Genomic DNA, 26641 nt, shown 5'->3' with positions numbered 1-26641 from the left:
CAACCAACAGTACTCACAAACAATATAAAATCTTACGTGGGATGTTTGATGGCTTCCAGGATCTCCAAGGGAGGTGAAGAGGAGGACAGAGAGAGGACTCCCGCTGCAGACTGGCCACTGTGAACAGATCAGCGCAAAAGGATAGCGGGAAAAATCATCTATTTAAGTTTTCAGCCAACTTATCAGCTACTCTCACTGAGGACAAACTATAGTACTGGCGCAGGAATCCATAAAGTACAGCTTAAATATACGAGTTTTGTAGCATAAAATAAAAATATGAATGATAATTTATGTGAGACATTTAGTTCCAGTTGTGAGGAGTCCCTACAGTACATTAAGTAAACAGTTACCTGGTATCTATGTTGCTTATGGCTGCAGTCTCTCCTGCAGGCAGTGCTGCTGCTCCACCTGTCACTCCAGGCTGGACTCCCTTATCTGCAGCCTCGTTAACTTCAGCAGGCAACTACACAATTAAAATACTTCATTAAATGAGCTGTTTCAGTTTATATGTTTGAATGATTTCCCTCTCACTTACATCTAATGACATCCATCCATGCAATTGATTTTATCTGTCAGTCTTTCGTGTTTCTGAAAATGTTCTTGAAATTGTACTTAAGGAATTTTGCTAAGTTCACTTATTCAAGTACTTGAATAAGTGAACTTAGCTAAATTCCTTCAAGAACAAGATTACATTCACTTTCATTGTATTGTGGTTGAGACAGAAACCTCAAAGAAATGTATTTCTAACCAAAATAATCTATGGCATCTATTGCACTTCTGCCTACCCTGAAAGAGGGATCCCTCACACGTGGCTCTCTCTGAGGTTCCTACATTCTGTTTAATAGTTTTTCCTTTCTTTTGTTGAGGGTTAAGGACAGAGGATGTTAATTGTCAGCATATATAGATGCCACCAGAGCGATGTGAGAAAATATGCTTATTTAACTACTCAGTCCTGATATCGTGCATGGAATGATGAGTGAGCATCAAAAGTTTATCTGAGGGAATGAGTCCTGATACAGTGCATGTTAGTGATTCCAGGATCACACTTTATAAGCAGGATTAATTACTGTCCAGAACTGGACTATCCAGGGTTTCTACATGGTTGACCAGGTTATTCAATAATTTTTAAATTGTTCATGATTATACCAACCAAACTTTGAGCACTTCCTCATGATGTGTAATAATAATAATGAATGAACACTAACCCATCATGAATGGGTGAGCTCCCTATCTGCAACAGTGAAGGTGTTTTAGATCATATTGGACAAAACATTCTTCTGCAGCATAACAATCCCATTTGTCTCAAAAATTCAATGTATGTTAGACATCACTTTCTGCCACTACATAATTTCTGCCACTAGGTGCATCTGAAACAATAACCAAAGAGAGTTTGGTTCTACTAAAGTGGTGTACGATAATGGGAGTTGTTGCCATTATTGCATTCAGCTCCTCCTTGTTATGATTATTCATCCTTATTAATTCAGTTTTAATGGTTCAGGGACTGAATTATCTAAAGTAAAAAACACTGAAGAGCAGCCTAATGTTAAAAATCTGCATTGTTTGTCAGACACAGGGCATCTCTAAAGGGCTGTGAGCCAAGCTGCCGCTATCCAGACGTCCAAAATTGGGCCATCTTCAGACAAACAACACTGACTCATGCCCTCAAAGGATATGATGCCATTGACAGGTAGCCAAATTAAACACACACTGTTGACTTGATAGAAATAACAGACTTCTGTTTGAAAATTACAGGAGACATTTGTGATGATGTAGAGACACAGTTCAAAAAAATATATAACATAGGTCTAGTTGTTTTAAGATATTTTAAAGTGTAAAAGATACATATTGTACCTTTCTTTCCAAGACCTGCAGATTCCCTGTTTTAGATTTAAGGCTATTAACTGTTCGAATTTCAAAGCAGGATATTGATAACTGCAGCTATGAATTATAGAAAAAATTCCTCCTCAATCCTATTGGCTAAACTCGGACTGATCAGGACTTGTTTTTCTTTATTTTTGCCTCTATAAACTATTTAAAGTTAACCTCTTGCAGCCATGTTACACAGCTGTGGGGTTTTACACAGATTGAATCATCACAAAGACATGAATTACATGTGATCCTGGTATCACAGCTATCAATGTTAATCTAAACCTGCAGACAGCTCAATATTGGACAAAAACTACACACTCAACAAAAACAGGATTGGAAGGAACACTACTAGTCAGAGGTGATTGACTCTTACATTGAGTGTTTCTGCACAGCATGCTCATGCAGTAATAGAGTAGTTAGAGGAGCTGCAGCAAAAAGGCACATACACCAAAACACATAACTTCAGCGATGCCCAGGGACCTCATAACTGACCTGAGAGTGATAGATGTAGGAGGAGCGTGGGCTACGTATAAAATCCAAAATAAAGGCAGCATCCTGTCAGCATACACAAAGAACGAAACCCAGGATCAAACACCCTAAGCCCAGTAAGAGAAGGAGACAACAGAAAAGTGGCATGGAAAAAATACAGATGAAAGGAGCAAAACAACAGCAAAAGCCCGATGGTGAAGCACCAGCAAAGAAAAATCAACAGTGCCTGTTTCTGATAACAATAAATCCAGGTGTGTCAGCAAAAGCTTAACAGCAGAAGCAGAAAAAAAACGCTCAACTCATTGAAAAGACGCTTACCTTGCGGGGACTGTCTATATGTGTGGGAGCTGTGGCAACAGTGGTAGGGTCACTGTTAGCTGCTGAGGGCTTCATCTGCTGCTGCTGCTCCTCCAGTGTCCTGACAGGATGCAGAAAAAACATAGTGACTGAGATTCATGGCTATAATGCTTGTACGTGTTGGCCTGCAGTCCCTGGGATAGCTCACTTCTGATTCTGATCCATCTCCAGCAGGGCCGACAAAGCCGATGTGCCTTTCTTGCCTTGTGGCACAGGCTCAGAAGGATATGGAGGGAGAGGACTTGTAATTTGCAGTCCTTTCATTGGTGTGCCTTTTGGCTATGAGAAAATATAAGAAAAACAAGGGAAATGTCCATCAGCATCTAAAAATACTTAAATGGATAGTTAACTGAAGAATGAAAATTCAATCATTATCTATTTACCGCTATGGAGGGGTAGGTGTAGTGTTTGAGTCCACAAAACACTTTTGGAGTTTCAGGGTTAAACAGTGTTGCAGCCAAAGAGTGTTCTTCTGTGGACTCCAACACTTCACCCAGCCCTCCATCGGCAAAGTGGTGATTAGATATTGCGTGAATTTAAATTTTTGGGTGAACTATCCCTTTAAATTAGTTAATAATATTGTTTTATAGAGAACTTAAATAAAACAATATCATTATTAGTATTAATGATGTAAGAATACAAATATTCGTCAAAGTAAAGTACTGAAGTATTATCAGCATAATGTCCTTTAAGAAAGTTGCTCTTGTTAGTGTTTTATAATTGTACAGTAGAATGTCTGAGACCAGGTTAAAGTACTTTGATAAGTTTTACATTCAAAGGTTGATTTTCAAGGCAGAGCCAACCTTAGTTTAGTTAAATTTTTGGGGGGGGGGGGGGTTGTCGAATCAATTTATACAATTTCATATTTCATAACTAGTGACTATAGATGTCAGATGAATGTAGTAATGAAGTGAAAAGTACAGCATTCCTCTTTTAAAAGTGTGACAGAAACAGAAATATTTTTTATCTTCACAAAAAAACTATGTTCAGTTGGTAAATGTTACTTTAAACCAATGGAAGGACCCAGACGTTGATCTTTCTGCCATTCTCAATTCAAAATAATGTGACTGACAATTATGAGACACAAATGTATAATCACAGTTCATTTATGTGTGGTCTGTTATAAATAGATCAAAACACCAACAGTGAGGAGACATCTGCACAGCGTCTCACCCTGATTATCCTGTCAGAGCGGTGGCGTCGGCGAATGCGATTGAGACCCTCCAGGAAGCGGACGAAACCATCCAGCAGTACCCACTCCCCGCTACCACCAACCCTAGCACCTGCTCCCTCCCCATAAATATCCCAGCGGCCCTCCCCATCTGCCACTCGGCGAGCACCTCCAGCAGGCAGCAGAAGGAAGCGTGTCCTCCAGAACTTAAGAGAGTCGATCAAACTGGGGAGGCAGAAGAAAAGAAAACCATGGTATTTAACAAAAATGTTAAATTATTTTCAGGAATTACTTTAAAATTAGAAATACTGTACTGCAGTGGCATGCCTCTGCCAATCAGTGCAGTTTCTGTCTACATACATTTTTCCCCAGATTCATATAAGGTCACTGTGACCTTAACCCTTTGACCAGTGAAATCTTTATAAATCACCCTTTGTCCTCTGAACACCAAAATTGAATCAGTTAATCTGTGAGTTTAAGTGAACATGTGTGCCAAATTTGAAATAATTCACTTTTGGTGTTCCTTAGGTATCACATTCACAAGGCAAAACAAGTGTTTTTTGAGGTCAAAGTGACCATGACCTTTTACCATCACATTCTAATAAGGTCATCCATGAGTCCAAGTCAATGTTTGTGTCAGATGTAAAGAAAATCCCTTTGGGCTCCCCTATTATATTGCATTCACAACATTGATAGGTTACGTGACCTTAACCTTCTGACCTTCGACCATCAAACTCTAATCTTATAGTTCATCTTTGAGTCCAAGTGAATGTTTGTATCAAATTTGAAGACATTTCTTCAAGTTGATCTTAAGATATCACAAGAAAAACATATATTGGGAGGCCACTGTGACCTTTGGCTACCAAAATCTAATCAGTTAATCCTTGAGTCTAAGTGAATGGTTGGGCCAAATGTTGAAGGATTTCCTCAAGGCGTTCTTAAGATATCACATTCACAAGAATTGGAGAAGGTCAACCAGAAAACATAATGCCTCCAGCCGCTAGCTGTCACCAGCATGACACCAGTGTTTATTCCCAATAGTATTCCACCAGCTCCGCCCCCAGCTTCGCCCCATGCAATGCATTGGCACTTATATTATTATTGCTCGAGCATTCCAGGCATATTATTCTTCGTTCTTCTTCCGTCATTTTTTTGTCCCGCTACTCCTCCCACAGATTTCATCGCACATACTCGAGACCTATAAAAATACATGCTGAAATACGTTGAATGGTGTGCTATGACTTTTCTAAGAATTTCGTCCAATACTTCGCTCAAAAATCGCGAAAACGCGGCCAAAACCCACAAATGGGACTCAAGGTCTCTCGCCCTAAAGAGCGATAGGGCAAAAACGGGCGTTTTTCAGCCACTTTTTTGGTGTTTAAACACTTCTCCTAGCCACAAACGGAGTCCGACAGACATGATTTTTACATCTGGTGAAAGTAGAGTTTGTTTCCTACGCACACATGTCGCAAAAGTTTTCCGGTCTCATTTCTCCATTGACTCCCATATTAATTTTTGGAGAAAAACTGAAAAAAATGTCTAACTCGCTCCCACGGTCTCATTTCTGAGCTCTCCCCAATAAAATAGATCTGTACGTTCGGGGAAGTCTTGGGATTCTCACGGTGTTTTCATTTCACAGATAGGACTTATAGTTTTTGAGTTACAAGCATTTGTTTGAAGACTACCGCTAGAGTACAGCCCTCTGGCTTTCCCATTGACTCCAATGTTAATCTCAAAAAATGATTCCTGATGAGAAAACAAAATTTCTAAATCGCTCTTACGGTCTCATTTCTTAACTCTCACAATGTGTTTATTTCTCAGATAGGAGTTATAGATTTTGAGTTAGAAGCATTTGTTTGAGCTCAAACTCATCTAATCAGTGAGTATCCATAGCAACCCCATAGACTGACAGAGGGAAAGTCTCCTCTTTAAATTTACTAAAATCTAAATTTTCACCACGCTCTGCTTTGGCCTAGTGGTTAAGGCACTTGCATCATGTGACGTGAGTCTGGGTTCAAGACCGGGTGAGGTTGGTGGTTTTTGCTTCATTTTTGAAAATTTAAATAAAAGTACAAATAAGCCCCCCCACCCCATCCATAGTAACTGGATATTACCAGGAACATGTAATGAGCCTTTATTTTGAAAATAAGCCCCCCCCCATTACCAGGAAACATGTACAGAGCCTATGTTTAAGTCTATAAATAAGCCACCCCCGCCTATAGTAACTAGATATTACCAGGAAACATGAAATGAGCCTTTATTTTGAAAATAAGCCCCCCCAATAGTAACTGGATGTTACCAGGAAGTCTGTACAGAGCCTTTATTTTGAAAATAGCCCCCCCCCATTATAATAGAATGTTACCAGGAAACATGTAATGAGCCTGGATTTTCAAAATAAAACTCCCACATAGTTACAGGATGTTCCTAGGAAGAGTAAAAAAAGCTAGATTTTCAAAATACAACCCCCAAATAGTTACAGAATATTCCGAGGAAGCCTAAAAGATACTGGATTTTCAAAATAAAACCTCCAGATGGTTACACGATGTTCCCAGGGAGCCGGAAAAAGAGTGGATTTTCAAAATAAAACTCCCAAATAGTTACAGGATGTTCCTAGGAAGAGTAAAAAAAGCTAGATTTTCAAAATACAACCCCCAAAATAGTGACAAAATGTTCCCAGGAAGCCTGAAAGACGCTGGATTTTCAAAATAAAACGCCGAAATGGTTACTGAATGTTTCCAGGAAGCCTAAAAGACGCTGGTATTTCAAAATAAAAGTCCTGGATGATGACAAGACCTTACCAGGAGCCCGAAGGAGTCTGGATTTTCAAAATAAAACCCCCAAATAGTTACAGGATGTACCCAGGAAGCCTGAAGAAGGGTGAACTCTTTTAATTAAATGCCATGGATGGTGATAAGACCTTAAAACATGGTTTCTCTCTGTCTCGATGAAATTGGTCAAGTCTCTCTGTCACCGGCCTGGATCATGCATGATTATAAAATCAAGCATCTTTTGGAAATGTCTTTTGCTCTCACCGTCTCTCTTTCTCTCTCAGGGTCTCTGTCCTTCCTCTTAAAGGAAATGTCTCTCTGAAATTGGATTTCATTTAAACCTGGATAATATGTGTCTCTCCGTGCGAGCGGCAGCAACGAGCACAAGGCACCCATTCAAAATGTCTCGGCAGGAGAGATTTTCTAGTTAAGTGTGTAAATGCATGCATGCATGTGTGTGTGTGTGTGTGTGTGTGTGTGTGTGTGTGTGTGTGTGTGTGTGTGTGTGGACCTGAAGTCCTCTGAGCCAGCAGAGCAAATGTACTGGTCCAGATAGTTCCATTTGTATTCCTCCAGTCTCTCGTGGCAAAACTCCACCCAGCAGGAGACAAACTGAGCATCAGAGTGTGGAGGACACAGGCTGTAACTGTACTGGATCTGAGCTGACTCGTACGGGTACCTAAAACACACACACGTACATAAGTATGCATGCATGAAGAAACATGCAGACACGCTCACACACATTATGAAACTCTTTTGGACACTAAGATTTCATAGACACATTAGAGGTTGCACATGGCATGAATGTGTGTTAGACATTATCAGGGCCTTACTTTGGCAAGTAGCGAGTAACAGTGATTATTTTGTCTTTGAGACAAACTTTATGGAAGGTCCGGCCCATACTGAGCCAGTACACTGTCTCCTCCTCCTCCGCCCGACGCAGAGACACCAGCCCTGAAAACAAAAGAAGAGCTACTTTCTCTTCCACTCATTACAAATATCCATGTCATCTGAATAGTTGAGCTTGCTGTTAAAGTTGGGAAAGTGTTTTTTACAGGAGTTGTAGAAGTAGACATAGGCAATTGGACTTGTGTTACTTGAAGACGTTTCATCCTCTAATACAAGAGGCCTCTTCAGTTCCAACTGACTTTTGGCAGCTTTCAGCCTCAGGTATTTAACCTCTTTGGGTCAGTATCTATCCTGACTAAGTTGTTACACATTTCTTTGCTTTTTTGATGAATTACTGCAAAACAAATTGATCTGTTTGCACCTGAGGCAGTTATCTAAATAATGAGAGGTTTAGAGGGGAATTGTATCTGATGAAATGTGAACAAATCCAACACCTGAAATATGGAAATGAAAAGATTTTCAAGCAATGGACACAACAAATAATGAAAGGGACTTTGAAGAAATATGTAGTATAGTATGTACAGAAACCGTACCTCTGGAGTAAAGAGGGCTGCTGCCAAGAGGCATGGCTACCGCAGGCTGTGGCTTTCGATAATTGGACTGGACAATGATCTGGTAGCCTTGCATCAACCTCTGACAGATAAACTCCTCGAATACCTGAGATGCACTCATCACTGGAGATTCATCCTCTCGCCTGGGGGAGAGACAGAAATATGAAAACACGGGGTATTTATTTGATGTTGGTCAAGAGAGACTCATATTTGCATGATGTGAGGTTTTGATTGGCAGTAATTGCAAAACTTAAGGTGAGGTTTTTGTAATGCTCATGTTATTTTTCCAATGTCCAGAAATTGTATTATAATATTAGGAACAGCCATTTACTGGTCCTCAATTCACGTGTGATCTTTGGAAAATATTAACAACAAACAGAAACATGACTAAATCCTTTTTTTTTTTTAATTCCAGGCTGTGTTGCCTAGGATGAAAAGTACAGGGCAGAAGAAAGCTCACTCTCCACCACTTACTGCTGCTCCCAAGAAAAAAATACACGAGGGGGGCCTTGAAGGGAAATTACTTCCTTGAGTATAGATAGATAGATAGATGACTTTATTAATCCCCCATGGGGGAAATTAAGTTGTCATAGCAGCAGGTACACTAATGACATAATAAAAAGACATATTAGAAAATAAAAACACAAAAAGACATATTAAAAGAAAAAATAATAAAAACCTAGAATACATAATAAAAATAAAAAATAAAAACCAAGAATTTGAATAAGAAAATGTCGATGAAATACCCTAAAACACAGAAGTAGAATGCCCATAAATAGTTAAAGTAAGCATGTGAAGAGCATCTGCATTTCTAAAAAGATATTAAATGTGCTAGCCAGTTGCAGCATAAAGCTACAGACTGTTTTACTCAGATGACATGATGATGTCTACCTCTCCAGGTCACTGTGCGGCAGCAGGTCGTAGCAGCCCTCGGTGTAGTCGTTCTGTAGTGCCTGGCGGTCAGGGAAGTAATCCGTGGTGAGGGGCAGGCAGGCTGGTGTGGTCAGAGACTTCCAATCCACCCCTACTGTGCAGCAGAAGCTGGGCACTGTCGGGGGTGCAGACAGCAGCAGGGCTTCAGGAGCACCCACGCCATGCATACGCACAAACAAAAAAACCCCACAGCAAAGACAAATGCATGTACCCAGAGTGGAGCGGTACATGTGTGTGGGGAGGGGGTGGGGCAGGGAAGCACAGTAGAGTGATGAGAAGAAAGGAGTAGAAAGGATGATGACATGAGGATGGAAAGGAGTGAAAAGGAGGACACAACATGACATAAAAAAGAAAGTAAAAGAGAGGGGAAGAAAAAACAAGTATAGTGTTATTCTTACTGGCCTCATCTCCCCTGCTGATGATTCCTGAGGAGCCTGTAGTTGTGGAGCAGTGATCAATCATGCAGATTATGGCCTTGTGACAGTCTGTGATCACTCAGAAGCAGTGGAAAATGTGTCCTGAGCTCATCAGAAGTGTTAACTTTAATGTGACTAGAGTGAATTTAAGCAGACATCATGCAAACATTCAGATCGCGAGCAAACTCTCGATTCAACATACTGTGTGAAAGAGAGAGATTTGTTTTACAGAAGCACCCAATTACAGTCATATCAAGCAAAATATGCACTACACACACCACCATGCAGAAGAGAGATTTACACACAAGGCTTCTTGAATGCAGACAGGTCTTGGTGTAGGTCAGTTAATTAGGGGGATTTGAAGACCAGGTAAAATTTAATCTGATGAATCAAGTAACTGATCAACAGGAAGAGGCCCGGAAAAAAAAGAGAGAAAATATTCCAGTAGACAAAGAGAGGATAAAGAGGGAGAAGAGGAGGGTAACCCCAAATCACATGACCTGTAAGAGTTGGTTATACCTGCGACCCCTGGAGACAGACACTCACTGGAGCAACCTGCCTGCTGAAGCTGAATAAGCCCTCACAGGTAAAAGACACCTCTGAAGGTTTATTTCCATCATGCATTTGGTGATAAAGAATATCAGCCCCATCCTGATGTTCAGCTACATGACAATGTTTGCCACTTATCAATTGACATGTCTTTGTTTTTGTGAAGGCAACATAGACTCACTTGGATCAGCACTGACGAGGGAAAAGTCTTCAAAGGAGGAACCATGGTTAGTCAGAGTTCCTGTGCAGAGATTAGGATTAAAGCAAAAGCCGTAAAGTTAAAATTTTTATAACAATGACTATTTTCATTGTTTATTCATTGATGCACTGTAAAAAAAAAAAAAGGAGTAGCGACCACTTATCCCAATTCCCAAGCATATGTGTTCAATTGTTTGACGAGATATATCACCACTGTTGTTGCTCCCTGGGCTTCCAGTGAACTCATCCGTCCCTCCACCAATGTAAAGGCCCTCTCCTGCTTGTCTAGATGTTATTCGCCTAAAATTAACATACAAATAACAAGCATTCACCTTACTATGTGTTGCTGCGAACAATGTTTAAAAGAGAAACATTATTCCTTGCGGTAGGTGTGTCACCTTCCAGTGGCCTCGTGATAAGCCAGCTCCAGCAGTTCGGCAGACGTGTGGGCAGGATCTCTCTGCTGGCTGCCCTGCAGTTCAGCCATGTTTTGTCTGGTCTGGTGATGGATCTGGATGGCCTCTCCAGAAGGACCTGAAGAGCAAAAGTGGCACATACAATAAGCTGCTTAGATGGATGTCAGCGATGTCAGCATCGCACACATACACACATGGGTGTGAAAAAAATACTCTTCTGCATGCAAGATAATGAATGAGAACCATTTAGAAACAACAGATAATTAACACAGTTTAAGAATCTATTCATACACAGCAGTTATCTATAGACACCCCGGTACAATGACAAAATATCACAGCTAAAAGAAATGAACAATTCAAGGCTATGATATTATGCTATTTTGCCCAATTTTCATTGTGTTTCACTGTGTGATTGTCTATTGAATAGAACACACAATTGGCACTTTTCATGACATACAGTGACTGTCGAGATCACAATTAGAGCTCGAGTTTAAAAAACAAACAACATATTTTTGCCATGCATTCTTTTTCCTGGCCAAACCTAATGATCTAATATTACCTACAAAGCAATCTGACCTCCGACAGTTCACTAGAGACTTTTGTTCCAATAAGGGTGCATGTAGCCTGAAACTGAGGAAGAGCAAAACAGAAATCTCTGGTAGACTACCTTTTTCTATCTCCACACCACTAAACTACAAATGTGTAGTCTTCAGACCCAGCCAAAACTCAAGGTGATATCACGTGAGGCAATTTATTATACCTTACCTTATATCTACCAGACTAACAGGCACATTAAAAATGTGACTATTGTTATCTACTCAATAAATCATAAATTAAGGTTGAATTAGCCACAAACTACAGACTCCCCTGTAAATGTTTGAGGAAAGGTGGTATGATGTACATGAACTTTACTGATCCCAGTTGGGAAATTGTTGAAATTGTTGTAGTCATACAAGTAGTCGAAATAAGCAATCTACTAAAATAAGCTTGCTCCCATAAATTCTCAGAGGCACTGTGTGTGTGCAGGACTCTGTGTCACCTCACCAACAGGGAAAGTGTGCATCCAGCGACGGCGGTTAGACGTGAGCTTCATGGGCATCCTGGATGGTGTGAAGGGGTTAATCAGAGCCCTTTGTGGAGTGTAACCTCCTGGACGGATGTGCAGCGTCGACTCCGCACTTCCCACTGTGAACCTGCCCGGGGCACTGGAGTCTCGCTGAGAGTCCATCATCTTCTCCAACAACTCTGAACCACCGATTAACAACACAGCACAACATAACTGGGATTAAGGGAGGTAAAAGATGGAGCTCACTATAACACATCAAGTATACTAAACTAATCTAGCTGCAATAATCAGTAACAAGGTTTTAGGGTTAGACTAAACCCTGGAATTGTTACCCCTGGTGCTTGTGTATCCGAGAGAACTGCTGACTTCATATTGGGCAGGAGGCATGCGAGGTATCAGCAACATGTTGGACACTGGGCCCAGACTATCATCAGAGGCCAGGCTACGCTTTTCTTCAGGACCCCCAGAGCGTATGGGAGGGGATGTCCCTATCCCTGCACTGACGTCCACGGAGCCCCAGCTCTTCCTCCCACTCATCTCTTTGTCTCGACCCAACCTGAAAGACACATTGTCATTATTACTATTAGATAGGACTCAAACCTCAATAGAAAATCTAACTATCTCCACTGTGTCTAATGGAAGGAAATTTAGACACCTGAAGTTGGTACTTCTCTGAATTCGCGAAGGACCAGGAAGTCTGAAGACCAGAGCGTCATAGGCATCATAGTCGACCTGTATAGGCAGGCTGTTATCAGAGTCCTTTGGAGCACAGAGAGCTGAAAGAGCAAGATGAAATCATTATCAAATCCATGCTTCAAGAAATTAAAACGATGTCAGAGAGATAAACAATCACAACTCACTGTGGTCTTTGCTGCTCTTGAATTTTTCAGCATGAATCTAGAAATATTCATAATTTGAATGATATTGAAACATGCAGAAAACCTTTTCTGAATTTTTTAACTGTTGCAAAATGTGAAGGTACCTTACAACCAGCCAGTTTGATTCTAGGGGTGAAGGAGCTACAAGAGTTCAGACTTTTGGATGTGTAGAAGCTGGGAGCAGGGAAAAATAAGAACAAAAGAAGATAAATATAAGTTGATCTCACCTTTGCATAACATGTGCAATGGTGTGTATTGTCATGTCTTGCCTGTGGTTGATCCAGTGGGGCAGGTTGTAGTCATCTCCCACACGAGAGTCTCCAGAGGTCATCCTATTGTGCAGCTACAGAGGAAATGACAATGTACAGTGACAAACAGGTACAGTATTAGTCCTGATGCAAACACTGAGACTGATACTGTCGATATGTTACCTTGAACAATGGTACTGCGTGCAATGGCTGCTCCCCCATACACACCAAGTCTACCCCAATACCTAAAGAGGGAAAAGTCAGTCTGTCAACAACACAATATAAATTCATATGATGGTCCTTTAGTGCTCTGTGTTGGACAAGTGTTCGGATCATCACACTCACCATTGTCAATCATTCTCTGTTTGGTGAGAATCATCAGTAGACGGTCCACTTCAAACACTCCTACCCCAGGTGTAATAACAACTGACATTTGTCCGGTGCGGTCAAAGTTTCGGTTGATATAGTGCTTGTCAAATACTGTTGGAGACATGAAAACTCTCAGCTATTGATTTTCTAGTCTAGTTAATAATGAGTGAAAGACATTTCTCCTGACTGGAACAGGTTTTTACTTGTAATAAGTGCACCTGTTACCAATGAACAGAAAGGTCAGGCCAAAGTGAAAAGTGTGAATTGAAACAAAGGACGTTTCATGCTGACTATCCATGCTGATCTAAATATGTTCAAAAAAATTGTGCTTAGTATATTTGCAAAATGATTACAACAAATCCTAAAAGTCTTAACTATGATATCAACTAATCTTTTCCTAACCAGGTTCCTAAATATACTTGATCACAGTTCTACAAGGATAAGAGGACGTACCGTTGAAGGACAAGTTAATGGCCTCCAGGTAGTTTCCCTGAGCAGCAGTTGAGTTATAACCCACAGGAAAATCATCTGGCATGAGAGTAAAAAAAACACACGGTTTCAGCTGTAACAGGCACCTTATCCAAAGATCCATTATTCAGCCACATGCTCCACTCACTCACTACCTGCTTCTTTCAGTCGCACCAGGACAGAGTACTGGATGAAAAGCTTCTTGATCGTGACCAGTAAAGAGGTCCACTCATCCCGCCTCTCATTCTGAGCCACGACCCTGACCACAAAACAGTTATTTGTCATCATAAGTTACTTTGTATAGTCTGTAATTCTATTGATCTCTAATTCATAGCTGATAGTACTGTGGTAGTATGCCTACCTATAGAAGTCTTCATAAAATTGTCCCTCATGATCCTGTCTGATGGAGCCTCTCAAAATCTCTGGAAATTCATCTGAGCAACATGATAACTCAGATAAATGAACATCCCCACATCATCACGCCTCATTGTGGTGATAAAGAAAGAAGACTCACCTATACTTTTAGCATTGTAGAATGTTCGTGAGAAAAGAACAACTGTCACCTCATGGCTACAATTCTTCTCCTATATTAAAATTAAACATTGCTTTGTTAATCATAATAACTTGAACAATAAAATATAACAAAAATGTTTAAAGATTCAGTGTGTAGTATCTAGTGATAAGGTTGGATGTCGCAGCTGAATACTCCTCACATAACCCTAACAAGTGATTAAATGTAATGGGCCCATTCTAGGGTAAAAAAACAAACAAACATACAATTTAGATGAAACACACTAGTGAAAACATCACTAGGATTATTTTATATTCAATTTCTGCCGATAGATCCCTTTCACCTAAATCTTACACACTGAACCTTTAAGAATTGCGAAGACAAATAAAAGGAGATCACAAACCTTCCACTTGGCAAAAAGGTCAGATAGGAAACCATTTACAGCCTTCTCAAAGTATAGATCACCTGAGACAGACACATTCAAATAAGAACATTTCCTTCAGAGCTACATGAGAACCTGTATCTCAATAAAAAACTAATATATTCAGACAATATCAGCTCAGAAAGTGTGAAGAACCAATCAGAGAGGTTTAACTAACCATAGATGTCAAAGTCCCACATCTCACAGCTCATCTGGATGAAGATGTACACCATTGCAGATGTGGATCTGAACACCACCTGTGTCATAGGATCACAAGAGATTTCAGAGAAATCAGTCATTGTAGCAGAAATAAAAGCCAGTTTTTGAAGCATATAGAGCTCTGCTTGCTCGATCACTTCACATCCATTTCCCATTAGTAAACAGTGGTGCTAATTAAAGACCTATTTCGACCTCAGTCACCACAGCCTTTACCTTGAATGAGTCCCTCATCTCCCTATCCTCAAGACCATATTTCAACAAAATCATGTGACTGACCTTAGGAGGCTGGGCTTGCCGCCCATAAAGCTCCCCGTTGAGCACACCTCCTCTTTGTTTCACTCGCCTCATCCGAGACCTACAGGTAAGTGGTATATATTTGGGACTCCACTTTTATTAATCTGTCACTTTTGTGCATGTGCCTTGTGTCCCTGAGAATGTAATGTGGTTTTCCGCCTTTCTAAGAGAGAGTCAGAGGGTTTTAAATATCTGCTCTTTTGTTTCAGGCAGCTGAATTTTTTTCACCATGTATTAACTACTCTTGCTTGCAGCCTCGTTTAAGTGTTTTTTATCTCACGCTGTTTGTTTCCATACAGTTTTTCTCTTACAGGAGTAAGTTAAATTCAAAGTTTGGAAACTTGATTGCTAAATTCTCTTCCTTAAGGCAATTTATGAAGAGATATAGAATAGATATAGTTTCTTTAACCCCCCCTCAAGTGTTTGCGCACAGTAAGGAGTAGAGGTGAGTTTTGATTTAACCTTTCATTTTATTTGTCCCAAAAACAGAATTTGAACCCAGGTAGTTTCCCCTTTTCACCTCTGTGCTCTCTTGTTTAGTTTTTTCACCCTGGATAAAAACTTGTTTACTTGTTTTCACTGCATAAAATACAGTCAGCTAATTTTATTTCCCTCAAACCCTGTTCGCAGTGGCTGGGCTTTTGTTCTCTCCTCCCTTCATTGCAGGCAACAGTGGTTTTTTTCAGATGAATTACATTTATTTCACCATTGTGGCCAGCTGTGAGCATCCTGTTTATTAGTTCCTATCCATAGCTGCTGTCCAGGCTCTGATCATCTCATGCCTAGACTACTGCTACTCCCTCCTTGCTGGTGTACCCGCTAGTGCTATCCGACCGCTGCAGCTCATCCAGATTGCAGCAGCTCGACTGGTCTTTAACTTACCTAAACTCACTCACACTACTCTGGGCATCCGCTCCCTTCACAGGTTACCAGTGGCTGCCTGCATCCATTTAAAAAAAATAGTACTTAAGACACATCTCTTCCGACTACACCTTGGTGACGAAGATGATGTCTAATAACCAATTCTCCCCTAAAAATATAATATATATATATATATAGTTGCACTTATATGGCACTTACATGATCAGACTTTGTAGTTTGGCTTTTTTTAAGCAAATTGTACTTACTTGATTCTTGTTTTTCTGAGTTTGTTCCCTCATGGTTGATGCACTTCTTGTAAGCTGCTTTGAATAAATGCGTCAGCTAAATGAAATGTAATCTAATGTTACCCTCCTATCAGGAGGAGAATGTGGTTTAGTCTCTCTCTCTATGCTCAAAATTCCCTTTTTGAGAGTCTAAGCCTTAACGCCTCAGGGTCCAGAGCTGTCCACTGAAAGAATGTGATAAGTCGGAATGACTGCTGTGTCGGACTTATAATGCAGCCACACAAGCAGCCCGTTTGGGCAATGCACTCTTAGGAAATCTGCTGAGGACCAGGACAGCATAAGCGTGATAGACTGCCTTTGTCACTCATTCCCAACTTACAAGGGACATTGGTGCAGCTATATCATCTGCCATGATGTCACAGAGGCAGATTTGGTTGGTGCAGACAACTCTGACTTTTTCAACCAAAGTTCTCCTCTCGAATGGAGGTTGGAGAAGAGATTGTACCGAATTTGGCGGCTGCTATGCTGTTTCGTGTGTACCGCCCTGTTGATTGGCCAAATTTACTTTGCCGTACGCCCACTATTGACAAACCGCCACTGGGTGACGGTCTGAGTGAGGTCGAAATAGATCATAAGTTATGACTATAACTAAATGGTTGTATTTATATAGCTTTCCTAGTCTTGATGACCACTCAAAGCGCTTTACACTACAGTTTTCCATTCACCCATACAGTGCTTCTATAGCTAGTTGTTCTATTGGGCGGTTTGGGGTTCAGTATCTTGCCCAAGGACACTTTGGCATGCAGATGGGAAGACTGGGGATCGAACTTCCGACCTTCTGGTTGGAGGATGACCGCTCTACCCCTCAGCCACAGCCACACATGGAACATGGAACTATGGATCTATGAGACCGAATGATGACCGTCACTATCTCTTGTCACTCAGAACGGGCTGAGGCGTTCAGGCATGCTCACCGGGGTGCTTTATGGGTGGCGAGCCCAGACTCCTAAGGTCAGTCACATGACTTTGTTGATATATGGTCTCAAAGATATGAGAGGGGAAATGAGGGCATCATTCAAGGTAAAGACTGTGGTGACTTATGTAAGTGAGTTATAATTGTTCAATTAATGGAAAACAGCCCTCGGCAGAAACAATAAAGATCTCAGTAAGTGATCTACAGATCCTGGACCAACATGTTTTTTTCCTCTAAAATGTCTGTTGTAATCTGTAATACCACTGTTGTTATGAGTTTATTATGATTGGAAATAATTCCTCACTGTGGCAGCCCTAATACTGAGTAAGTTCCAACTTCTTGTTGTATGAAAAGGCCAAATCAAAACATTTTGAATGCTCAGTATTAGTAATCAATTATGTATAATCAAGAACATCAGTATCTGCCTTCAAAACCGTTTATTATTGAGACTCTTACCCTGGTGTCTTCACTGATGTAACCACAGGTCACTTTCTCTCCTTTTACCCAGAGTTCACTGGCCTGGGCTCTAAAGAATCAAAAACATGCATGTTACATGATAATAGAGAAAAAGGTTAAAGGGAAGATTGAGATGGAACACCTTAAATGTCTTATCTGCATACATTTCCACTCTTTTTGTTTACACTCAAATTGATTCTATATTCAATTCCTACTGAATGTATTTATGTAAAAGGAGTATATATGAGTATGTTTAATACCTGATTCCTGCAAATTCCACTTTCTGTGTCACATAAGCACATGTGGTGACCTGTCGTAAAGATATAAACAGTTATATCCTCATTTGCTATCACACATTAGCCAGATATGTACACTTTTACATGCCCTACCAGGCTCTTCTTTAGTCTCCACATATCTCCTCTGCCAATGTACTGGTCCTTGAAAGTCAGCTCCACCAAGTCTAGTGTTACATCCTGCACAGACACAACTATTTGATATTCTCTTTACAGTAACTGACCTGTGGAGGAGCTGCAGAGTTCTCATAGAGTAAACGTACCTTTGGGTCGACAATGTTTACAATGACATCCTGGTATGCACGGAGTTTGAAGGCTTGTGCTACAGCCTGGTCCACACTGATTGTCTCTGAATAAATAAAATATCCATCATAGGTGCTGAACAGGTAAGGCAACAATCAAAAACCTTTACATTTTCCAGTTACAATATCAAACAGTTATAGTAATTGTATGGTTATCCAATTACTGTATTTTGAGTGGGTGTGAACAAAATAACACAAACACACTACTATTTAATGCGACAAAAACAGTATCAATACCAACTACAGTCTCAAAATGACCACAGGGTTGAGTGCACATCTCTAGCCACAAAGAACCACTGTACATCAGTGTCACAAAGGCAGGATGAGCTGTAGGGCTGTTGTACTGGACTGCTTTTTCTGCAGCTCTATTGTTGCAGCAACAACCAGTTGTCTGTAGGGACCCAAAGATCCTTAGTTTAACTCGAAATATCCTAATCTAGTTCCTGAAATATGGCAGACATGTTCTTACATAGAGTTAGATTAGTTACCTTTCTGTAGATCCTCTTTAAGGCTCTTCACTTGCAGCAGGAGAGGACTGGAAGATTCAAAATAACCAAGTTTACTAAGACTCAGTGATGGAAGCATAAGTAGGCTGAAACATGCCTGTTGTGTGTATACACAACTCAATACATCATGCAAGCTCACCTGTATTCATCTGTGGGGTGCGCAATCTCAATTATATCCCCAAGACTGACTTGAGGGAAAACTTTTGAGTTGACAACCAACTCATCATCTTCTCAGAGAGAAACAATATGAGAAGAATGAATACAATCCTTATATAAATCTTTCAAAAAGAAAAGATTAATTTAATAGTAGGGAAAATTACCACTTACCACTTCCAGCAAAACCTTTCTTGTGCAGCACGAGCTTATATGACTTGTTGGTCTTCATGATAAAGCTCCTGAGGAACACAAACATGTCTGACTTCTCAAACTAACACCAGCCATGGTATGTATATACTTAATAAATTAGTTTATTGTCCCGATATTACTAAATTACTACATGTAGCGTTGTAACTCCGTGGTATACATTTGATTTGCTTTGCTTTCAGTCTTACAGTGGAGTTGGTAAGACGCTTTGTCATTGGAAAGTATTGATTTGTTTCAACTAAAGTTGCTGACACCAAAATATCCACGATACAATAAATCTGAACAGGGATGAGCTGCCTGACAGACTGTAGCTCTGAGAAATTCACGACATGTGTAAATACTATATAATTATTCGTAAGTATTTAATGGACGAAGACAGACTTGGTAGAGCCAGTGAACACATATACCAGTCAACAATAGCTGAACAGTCTCTCGTCAACAGCTCGACCTGCCACTGGATGTTGACGTTTACAAGCCTAGCATGTGGCTAATTTGAGACAACTTACAGCCAGGGGACCAAGTCAACTAAACATATCGACAGATAGCGACACAAATAAATGCTTGCATTGAAAAATACACCAATATGGCGAAATAAGATCGAACTACCGTTTATAGCGTGGGAATACAAGGCGGTATGCTGGCTAACAGTTGCCAAGTGTTATTACTTCCTCCTGAACGACGGAAATGTGACGTGATTGGTGTGCGTCTTTTCAAAGAGTATCTTGGCGAAGCAAGAGGACTCACTCCGCTCATTTCCACCCTCGCTTCTTTTGGCGGATTCAACTGCATGTTTTGTTTTTGTTACTTATAACCCAGCATACACTGAAATTACCCGAAATTACTAATATATATGTATACATATGTGAACATATTAAACATATTTTACATATATACAATATCAAAATAAATGCTGTTCTGACAGTGTTATTTTCGAGTTGAAATTTAACATATGATGATGCTTATTGTGTGTAATCACTCTGGTTTAGAGGTCTGGACCAATGCATCACGTAAAACCAAGCCTGAGTCCGTATGTTTTTGCAAACTCATTCCTAATAATCTAAAATATTATCCAGACAGAAGAGTCCAATCGGCTTATAAACTGCTTTATTAAATAATGGTGGGCTTTGACAAAATACTGGTCTTATAAATGCACAGTTGCTTACATCAGCTGTCCATTATATCAAGATGTGTTTGTAGCAGACTCATCTACACTTTTATTACTTGACAGGAAACATGAACATTTGTTTTAGCTCCTCTCGGATTTCAACCCTCTAAAATTATCAGGGTACAACCTATAATAGTGGATGAGACCATATTCCACAACAATAGGCAACTATATATATACTACAGTCATAAAGACAATCCTATAGGACCACTGCTATAGGTGACCATTCAACGGTTTGACCAGGGATGACGTTGGCCTTATGTCCCTCATGCTATCTGCCTAGGCAATACTGTCTACATCTTAAATGATGTACGCAATAGAATTTGTTCCAAACATTGCAGAACTGAACAATACAACATGATCAGAATCAAATATTGGTTATAACAATTGTATGGAAAGCTTCTCAAGGTCTAAACATTTTGTTCCACTAAACATATTTTGGACTTTTATGCTATGAAAAGAATCAAATTCATAATGTTTAATATCAACCAAAATAATCCATTAATGGCGGTTTCAGTCCAAATACATTCATACAATGACTTCTAAGAATGCACACAAATCAAACCCTCTGCAAACGTCAGAGTACATGACTGTTTTGTTAAGTTCTATTTTGAAAACAGAACTAAGGCACATTTCAGTCTGGCCAATGGTTTGTCATTTTGACGACTGCAGCTAAAAATCAGAACACAGCTTTTGCCTGGTTTTGCTCTCTTTAACATTTCTCAGTCCCTCTTTTCATCAGCAGCAGCCTTTCTTAGTGTCTTGGGATGTGGCCTCGTCCAGTTTTGCATAATCTGACACTGTCATAAAAAAAAAAAATTAAGAAAAATATTGAGATACCCTCAAGACATTATAATATTCATCTCTGCTTGTTGGAAGTTAAGAGTCATTACTTACTGATACCGTCTCCTCGTCCGATGCTAGCAGGGATCCCAGTCTCCATGTCCTTCAGTATGCACTTCTCAAAAGACAAAGCTGCCACCCTGAAGAAAAACCCCTGTACATTCTCCCCTGAGTATCAGAAAAGAGCAAAGGTTCTTACAGTGGCTTTCTGCTGTTCTTGGATGCACTTCAAAGTACCATACAACAACAACTGAAGTGTCAGCTCTTGATTATACCTGTTTTAGCCGAAACAGCCCAAAACTCTGCATGCATTTCTGTGGCTAGTCTAATGGCATCTTTCTCTGTTCTCTCTCTTTCTTCTGGGGGCTGAAAAACAAGAAAATTGGGTATTAGAAAGAAAAATTTTGAATCTGCAAAACTTAAATGTAATATAAAATATACTCACCAGCAGGTCATTCTTAGTGCCAACCAAGAAGATAAGACATGTGTCGGGCTCATTTTCTCTCATGGCCTCCTGTAACCATTGGCTGAAAAACAACTTAACATTATCTTACACTGCAACAAGGTCTTGCAGTTGTTGCAGTTTTACTGTTTGTATGAGTTTTCTACAGTTACCCTTAACAAAATTAATTGCTATTTTTTTAAATTACATATACTGCAGTGCAGACAATGATTAACAAAAACTGTGCAAAATCTTTTGGCAAGCTAATGAAACTTTTTAACTCTCTCCAGGTTGTTCAGCTGTTTAAATGACTGATGGTTGAATTAAGTGAAATGTAACATTAACCTGATTATCAGCCTCCTGACCTATACAAGAAATTCTAACTGGATATTTACAATTCTTGCAGGTACTTTAGTGAGGTGATACATTTTTACTGTAGCTTTTTTTGTCACATCTTCTCTCTAAGTAGCAAGATTACTGCTACATATGATGAAACCTTCTCCTGACTGATGTGTTGCCACATGAGATGCAGTTGAAAGCTCCAATATAAGTGGAAATAAGTGAAGTCGTGATTTTTTTCACACACACAGATAGAGCTTTACACAGAGACATTATTGCGTGTGGTTTGATTGCAACTTTAATTATTTTATGGTTCAAATTTACAATTAAAAAACTGCTCAATGTAATTTAGCTTTGAGCAGTGTAATATAATTAGAGAGAGGCTCAGAAAGTAGGAACAGGTTTTTCTGTAGCTGAAGCTCAGTTCTTTCTTCTATACTATGTGAATTGCTTGTGTTTTCCATGGCTAATTAAACTGAATTTTTGGCAACTCAGGGAGTAGGAAACACAAAACTTTGATACACTGGACCAAAAGCTACAGCAGATTTGGATGATTCAGATGTGAAATAAAAAAAATAAAAAAAATTCTTATATATTATTAAAGTTATTTCAAACTGAATGTGCTACAGCTCCGAACCTGAAGGACAAAAATGTGTACCTGTCCAAATTTGTACTAGGTTCATCACTACTGGCCGCCAATTTTATATAAAAGTTGTCAACAAATCAAATGTAGCTACTTAAAATTAGTTATAGACCTACACTAGTAGAATAAGCCCAGAGATTAAGCTATAATCATACCTACCGTGTGTGATCTAGGGACTTAATGTCTGCCATGTCAAAGACTGTGATAATGACTGAAAAAGATGAACAATGCATTTCAGAATTATTAGTTTCTTATTTTTTTATATAACTTAATACTGCAATGTCTTACCATGAGCGCCTCTGTAGTATGCAGACGCTATACATTTGAATTTTTCCTGCCCAGCTGTATCCCATCTATAAAAAAAAAAAAGTATGTTAAATATGGATGTCAAAAACAAAAAGCACTCTAAGGTTACATACTCTATGAAAGGGGAATTCAAACTACTTACATCTGAAGGGAGAAAGGTATTCCAGATATTTCAAACCTCTCAATTTCAAAGTCTACTCCTATAGTGGCCTTGTAGTCTCTTTCAAATACATTTTTGCAAAACCTGAAAACAGCAAAACCAAGTCAAATATATATATGTTTTGCACATGCTGTCCACCACATTTATCATGCAATTTTATTATGATTTAAATTATATTATATGTTTTCTTATTTTCATATTGTGATCTAAAAAATATAATTATGTAGGTCTTAACTGGCTAAATATCTATTTAGCACCTATTAATGAGGCAGGTCTTCCCCACATTGAGGTCTCCAACAACCACCACTTTTGACATTTTCTGTCTGTCCCACCTTGAAGAATACAAGAGACACATGATTTTGAAATATGATATTGAGAAAAAATAAGAATGATGCATCAAACCAATACAGGAGACTCACGGCTGATGCCTGGCAGCTCTGTCTTTACAGGCTACTTTAGCTTGAACATCCCAGTCTTTTTTCAGCTGCATAGAGGCCTCAGGTGTGTAGCACTGAAAAGAACAGGATGATTTACTGATCACAAAGTCATTTAATGCATGTTATTAAAACACTAAATAGCTCTGCTATGCAAACAACTCAGTGGTAAAACTAAAGGTTTGACCTGATGATGGCGCTCAAAGAAAAGTGTATAACCATCTGTCTTGAGGAGACATGTTTGTACCAAATCTCTTGGTTATCAAACTAATCAATATCTGTACAGAATTGTGTGTAAATCCATCAGGTAGAGACTGAGATATTCAAGGATAATTGAAAAGTTATCATTAAACAACATTTAAATTCAGGGATTCAACAAAATCATCAGAAATCATCCCTCCTTTGTGCAACACAGATCTGTATTAGATTTAATGGTGATCCCTGCAATCACCACTTCGACACTTCCATTTGAGATGAAGAATGTGAACCTTAAGGTGGTGTTAAAGGACAGTCGAGAAATCACCACAGTCTGGAAGATTAATTTTCTGTGGCCCAAGAATGTCTTTTTAGATTTCTTGACAATGCATCCAATAGTTAAATGGTTGTATTTTTTATATTTTTATTTATTTAGTTGTTGAGAAATTTCAGTCTGGACCGAATTTATGAACCAACTGACCAAAAAATAAACATGACCATATTTGTGCATCTCCACTATGGCTAAAACATCTGGTACTTATTTTGTAATGAACAGCTGGAGAAGCAATGCAAATGAAGTGAACAAGTGACTGGTCAGTACTTTATGTTCCTATGGAAAGCAATTTATTTCCTAACATGGTTCCACAAGTTGTGCCTGTTTTATATTCATACATGGGAATGTTACAGTGTAACTGGGTTAGGATAAATTGGGTTAACTCACATCGTTACAAGAAAACCACTTAAGATGCCTCAAAAACTGCTTCACTTCTGGTTCTCACACTCAGGAACACAACACTGTGGGTGGATTTGTATGTCACCCAAAAACAGACGTAAGCATTAATTTGACCTGCTAATAGTATTCTCTTTCAGCATCTACAATTTTAGACTTTAATATGTCAGTAACAATGGAAGGTATATATATATTTATATATATATATATTATGACAATTGTTACAGACTATAGTGGCAGGGTTCTCAGGCGAATAACAGTTTCTCTGAGAACCAGCATTACCAAACATCATGGATTCCTCCTAACAAACTAAACTGCTGTAAAAAAATTTTAATGAAGACAGAGAGCAGAAGGACATGCTGACAGAGGCTTTGATTGGGTCGCTGATTGTAACAGCATGCACAGTAATTACCCTGCGCTGTGATCTGATTTAACAATCTGACAGAGTTAGTTAGTGTAGGTATAGAAGTCACACTTTCCCAATACACTGAACATCCTCCAGACTGGACCTCCTATACCGTTTTAACTACAGACAGGATGTGGATGTAACTGGAGCAAAGATTCTACCTTTGGGAATTCCCAGATGGCCCTGTCTCTGCTGATGGGTGGTGGGAACGACATTATTCCATTTCTGTACTCCTGCATGACGACCTGAGAGCGAATATGTAACAACAGTTAGCTGGACTGAAATTTGTGTTATACCAAGGCCTCTCAAAATGCACTTAGTTGCTGGTTTGTCTTTTAAAAACCTTTCGCTGTATTGTCTGTTGAATTCTGGAACACAGCTCGGTCTTATACAGTTTCTAAAGACGCTCTTCCAGCTGCAGCATCATGAAGTTATCTAGTACAAGGCTATGGTACAAGATCACTTCCTCCAAAATAAAAGGTGAATTGAAAATGGTATGTATAAATATAATCACCCTTTCGCAATTTTATTAATATATTAAATGTTTTCCTTTCACCACCCCACCACTGACCACCTCACCCCCGTCGGACACAAATGTGCACGATCTTACATATTCAGCAATGTGAATCTTAATTTTAATCTGAATAGCCTGAACGGAAGTCCTGCCATAATTTGTTTTCAGTGACACTGGTAATGATGAGGCCGATAACACAACCACCCCTAGAAGCTATTATTCTTATTTATTAGCAGGCATCCCTATTTTTCTCGACGACGCTCAATTCACTCACACCGTGGATATCTTTACTCACCGCAGAGGAAACTACGTCCAATAAATCCTGGGTTCCTTGGGCTCAGTCGCTTTAGCTGCAGTCGCGAGCCCAGACGTTGTCAGACGAGCAGCTCGTTTCCATGACGACCATACTATCGCGCCTTTGTCACGTGATAATTGGGCTTTTATTGCACGGGGGTCCACACACACACACACACACACACACACACACACACACACACACACACACACACACACACACACACACACACGCACTAGACATACATGTTTTAGCCATAGTGGAGATGGTACAGATAATGGTCATGCTTACTTTTTTGTCAGTTGGTTCATATCTACTACCAATACCTAACAACCAAATATTAATATTGACATTTTGAGGAAAGCCACTGGTTCAAAAATATACACTGAAACCAGTATTAGGCACTTGGGCGTTATCACTGCATGATAATATCCAAAGTCCCACTTTTACCACTGTATCTAGAAAGCAAATACCCCTGCCCTAACTCTATGAATGTAACGTCTGCAGGAGTGCGCACCTTGTTAAGATCTCAGGCAAATTGTGAATGAATATGCAAGTACAATTTGAATGATCGTTTTTTAAATATTTAAGAAAACAATCGTGTCCTCCTTCCCGAATAGTGATAAAATGGTCGAAAGTGACCAGCAGAGGTCCCCCTTGTTAGCAAATTCCTCAGTCTAAAAACATGAACAATTAAGACTTTTAAGGGCCATTTTCCTCCTTGGCTGTGACATTAGGCCTACAAAGTGCACAAATTAATGTGCCATGGCAAAATTGATCATTATATTTGCAATATGCTTTTTAGGCTATTTATGTAATCATTAACAGCAAAATTATCATAACACAATATTATCCTCCTGGACAGAGTCTAAGAGAGCTAATTAATAGCCTCCATTTATAAAAAAAGGATTACAATAATAATTTATGTAAACATGATGCTTTTTTCAAATCATACAGTGTGAAAAAAGATATGGAAATAAACACATGTACACTTTCTGAAGCATTGGTTTTACGGAGCCTTTCATATAACCAAATCCCTGCAACACTACTTATAAACGTATTGGGCTGGT

At 39.5% G+C, this 26641-nt stretch overlaps 2 protein-coding genes across 18 annotated transcripts in view; both read right to left on the bottom strand.

Annotated features, from left to right (window-relative positions):
* Nucleotides 1-19810, bottom strand: part of depdc5 (DEP domain containing 5, GATOR1 subcomplex subunit) — a 33030-nt gene extending 13220 nt beyond the window's left edge. For 3 of the 14 annotated variants that reach the window (XR_011238740.1, XR_011238741.1, XR_011238742.1), the window contains exons 1-36: nucleotides 19706-19808; nucleotides 19064-19131; nucleotides 18876-18963; nucleotides 18719-18765; nucleotides 18192-18277; nucleotides 18025-18108; nucleotides 17896-17945; nucleotides 17636-17705; nucleotides 14766-14844; nucleotides 14570-14631; nucleotides 14170-14239; nucleotides 14017-14089; nucleotides 13811-13914; nucleotides 13641-13715; nucleotides 13164-13298; nucleotides 13002-13063; nucleotides 12840-12913; nucleotides 12675-12744; nucleotides 12553-12589; nucleotides 12348-12468; nucleotides 12025-12248; nucleotides 11671-11871; nucleotides 10609-10744; nucleotides 10422-10510; nucleotides 10194-10253; nucleotides 9446-9481; nucleotides 9006-9162; nucleotides 8097-8257; nucleotides 7488-7608; nucleotides 7166-7333; nucleotides 3889-4111; nucleotides 2864-2994; nucleotides 2677-2776; nucleotides 2362-2424; nucleotides 351-463; nucleotides 37-117 (exon numbers count right to left, since the gene is read on the bottom strand). Coding sequence is in view for 9 of the 14 variants with exons in the window: in XM_069511086.1 (XP_069367187.1) it covers nucleotides 37-117; nucleotides 351-463; nucleotides 2362-2424; nucleotides 2677-2776; nucleotides 2864-2994; nucleotides 3889-4111; nucleotides 7166-7333; nucleotides 7488-7608; nucleotides 8097-8257; nucleotides 9006-9162; nucleotides 9446-9481; nucleotides 10194-10253; nucleotides 10422-10510; nucleotides 10609-10744; nucleotides 11671-11871; nucleotides 12025-12248; nucleotides 12348-12468; nucleotides 12553-12589; nucleotides 12675-12744; nucleotides 12840-12913; nucleotides 13002-13063; nucleotides 13164-13298; nucleotides 13641-13715; nucleotides 13811-13914; nucleotides 14017-14089; nucleotides 14170-14239; nucleotides 14570-14631; nucleotides 14766-14844; nucleotides 17636-17705; nucleotides 17896-17945; nucleotides 18025-18108; nucleotides 18192-18277; nucleotides 18719-18765; nucleotides 18876-18963; nucleotides 19064-19121 (3509 nt within the window). In the remaining 5 variants the exon portion in view is untranslated. Of the gene's footprint in view, nucleotides 1-36; nucleotides 118-350; nucleotides 464-2361; nucleotides 2466-2676; nucleotides 2777-2863; nucleotides 2995-3888; nucleotides 4112-7165; nucleotides 7334-7487; nucleotides 7609-8096; nucleotides 8258-9005; nucleotides 9190-9445; nucleotides 9482-10193; nucleotides 10254-10421; nucleotides 10511-10542; nucleotides 10745-11670; nucleotides 11872-12024; nucleotides 12249-12347; nucleotides 12469-12552; nucleotides 12590-12674; nucleotides 12745-12839; nucleotides 12914-13001; nucleotides 13064-13163; nucleotides 13299-13640; nucleotides 13716-13810; nucleotides 13915-14016; nucleotides 14090-14169; nucleotides 14240-14569; nucleotides 14632-14765; nucleotides 14845-17635; nucleotides 17706-17895; nucleotides 17946-18024; nucleotides 18109-18191; nucleotides 18278-18718; nucleotides 18766-18875; nucleotides 18964-19063; nucleotides 19132-19705 lie in introns of those variants that run through there. The other 11 variants (XM_069511086.1, XM_069511082.1, XM_069511081.1 and 8 more) reach the window with 11 other exon arrangements.
* A 376-nt stretch (nucleotides 19811-20186) lies between these two features.
* Nucleotides 20187-25725, bottom strand: rab36 (RAB36, member RAS oncogene family). Of its 4 annotated transcripts, none has more exons than XM_069511089.1 (11): nucleotides 25572-25725; nucleotides 24924-25007; nucleotides 23417-23508; nucleotides 23255-23329; nucleotides 22980-23081; nucleotides 22820-22884; nucleotides 22691-22742; nucleotides 21553-21634; nucleotides 21383-21473; nucleotides 21162-21275; nucleotides 20187-21064 (listed from the first exon to the last, which is right to left on the bottom strand). In XM_069511089.1, exons 2-11 carry the CDS (start codon nucleotides 24999-25001, stop codon nucleotides 21003-21005), a joined length of 813 nt encoding a protein of 270 aa, XP_069367190.1. In that variant the 5' UTR covers nucleotides 25002-25007; nucleotides 25572-25725; the 3' UTR covers nucleotides 20187-21002. The 4 variants fall into 4 exon arrangements, with proteins under 4 accessions (XP_069367190.1, XP_069367191.1, XP_069367192.1 ...); XM_069511090.1 differs by lacking the exon at nucleotides 25572-25725 and adding an exon at nucleotides 25106-25310; XM_069511091.1 differs by lacking the exon at nucleotides 23255-23329.
* Nucleotides 25726-26641: the final 916 nt, after the last annotated feature.

Source organism: Paralichthys olivaceus, chromosome 16 (assembly GCF_024713975.1).
Source record: "Paralichthys olivaceus isolate ysfri-2021 chromosome 16, ASM2471397v2, whole genome shotgun sequence".
Taxonomy (NCBI): Eukaryota; Metazoa; Chordata; class Actinopteri; order Pleuronectiformes; family Paralichthyidae; genus Paralichthys; species Paralichthys olivaceus.
This window is presented reverse-complemented; position numbering and strand designations above follow the sequence as displayed.

Coding starts and splice junctions, on each gene's coding strand:
- rab36 (XM_069511089.1), bottom strand. CDS start 25,001: ATGCAGGAGTACAGAAATGGAATAATGTCGTTCCCACCACCCATCAGC. Junction 23,330..23,416: donor AGAGCTGCCAGGCATCAGCC/GTGAGTCTCCTG, acceptor GTATTCTTCAAG/GTGGGACAGACAGAAAATGT. Junction 21,635..22,690: donor AAGTCCCTAGATCACACACG/GTAGGTATGATT, acceptor GTTGTTTTTCAG/CCAATGGTTACAGGAGGCCA.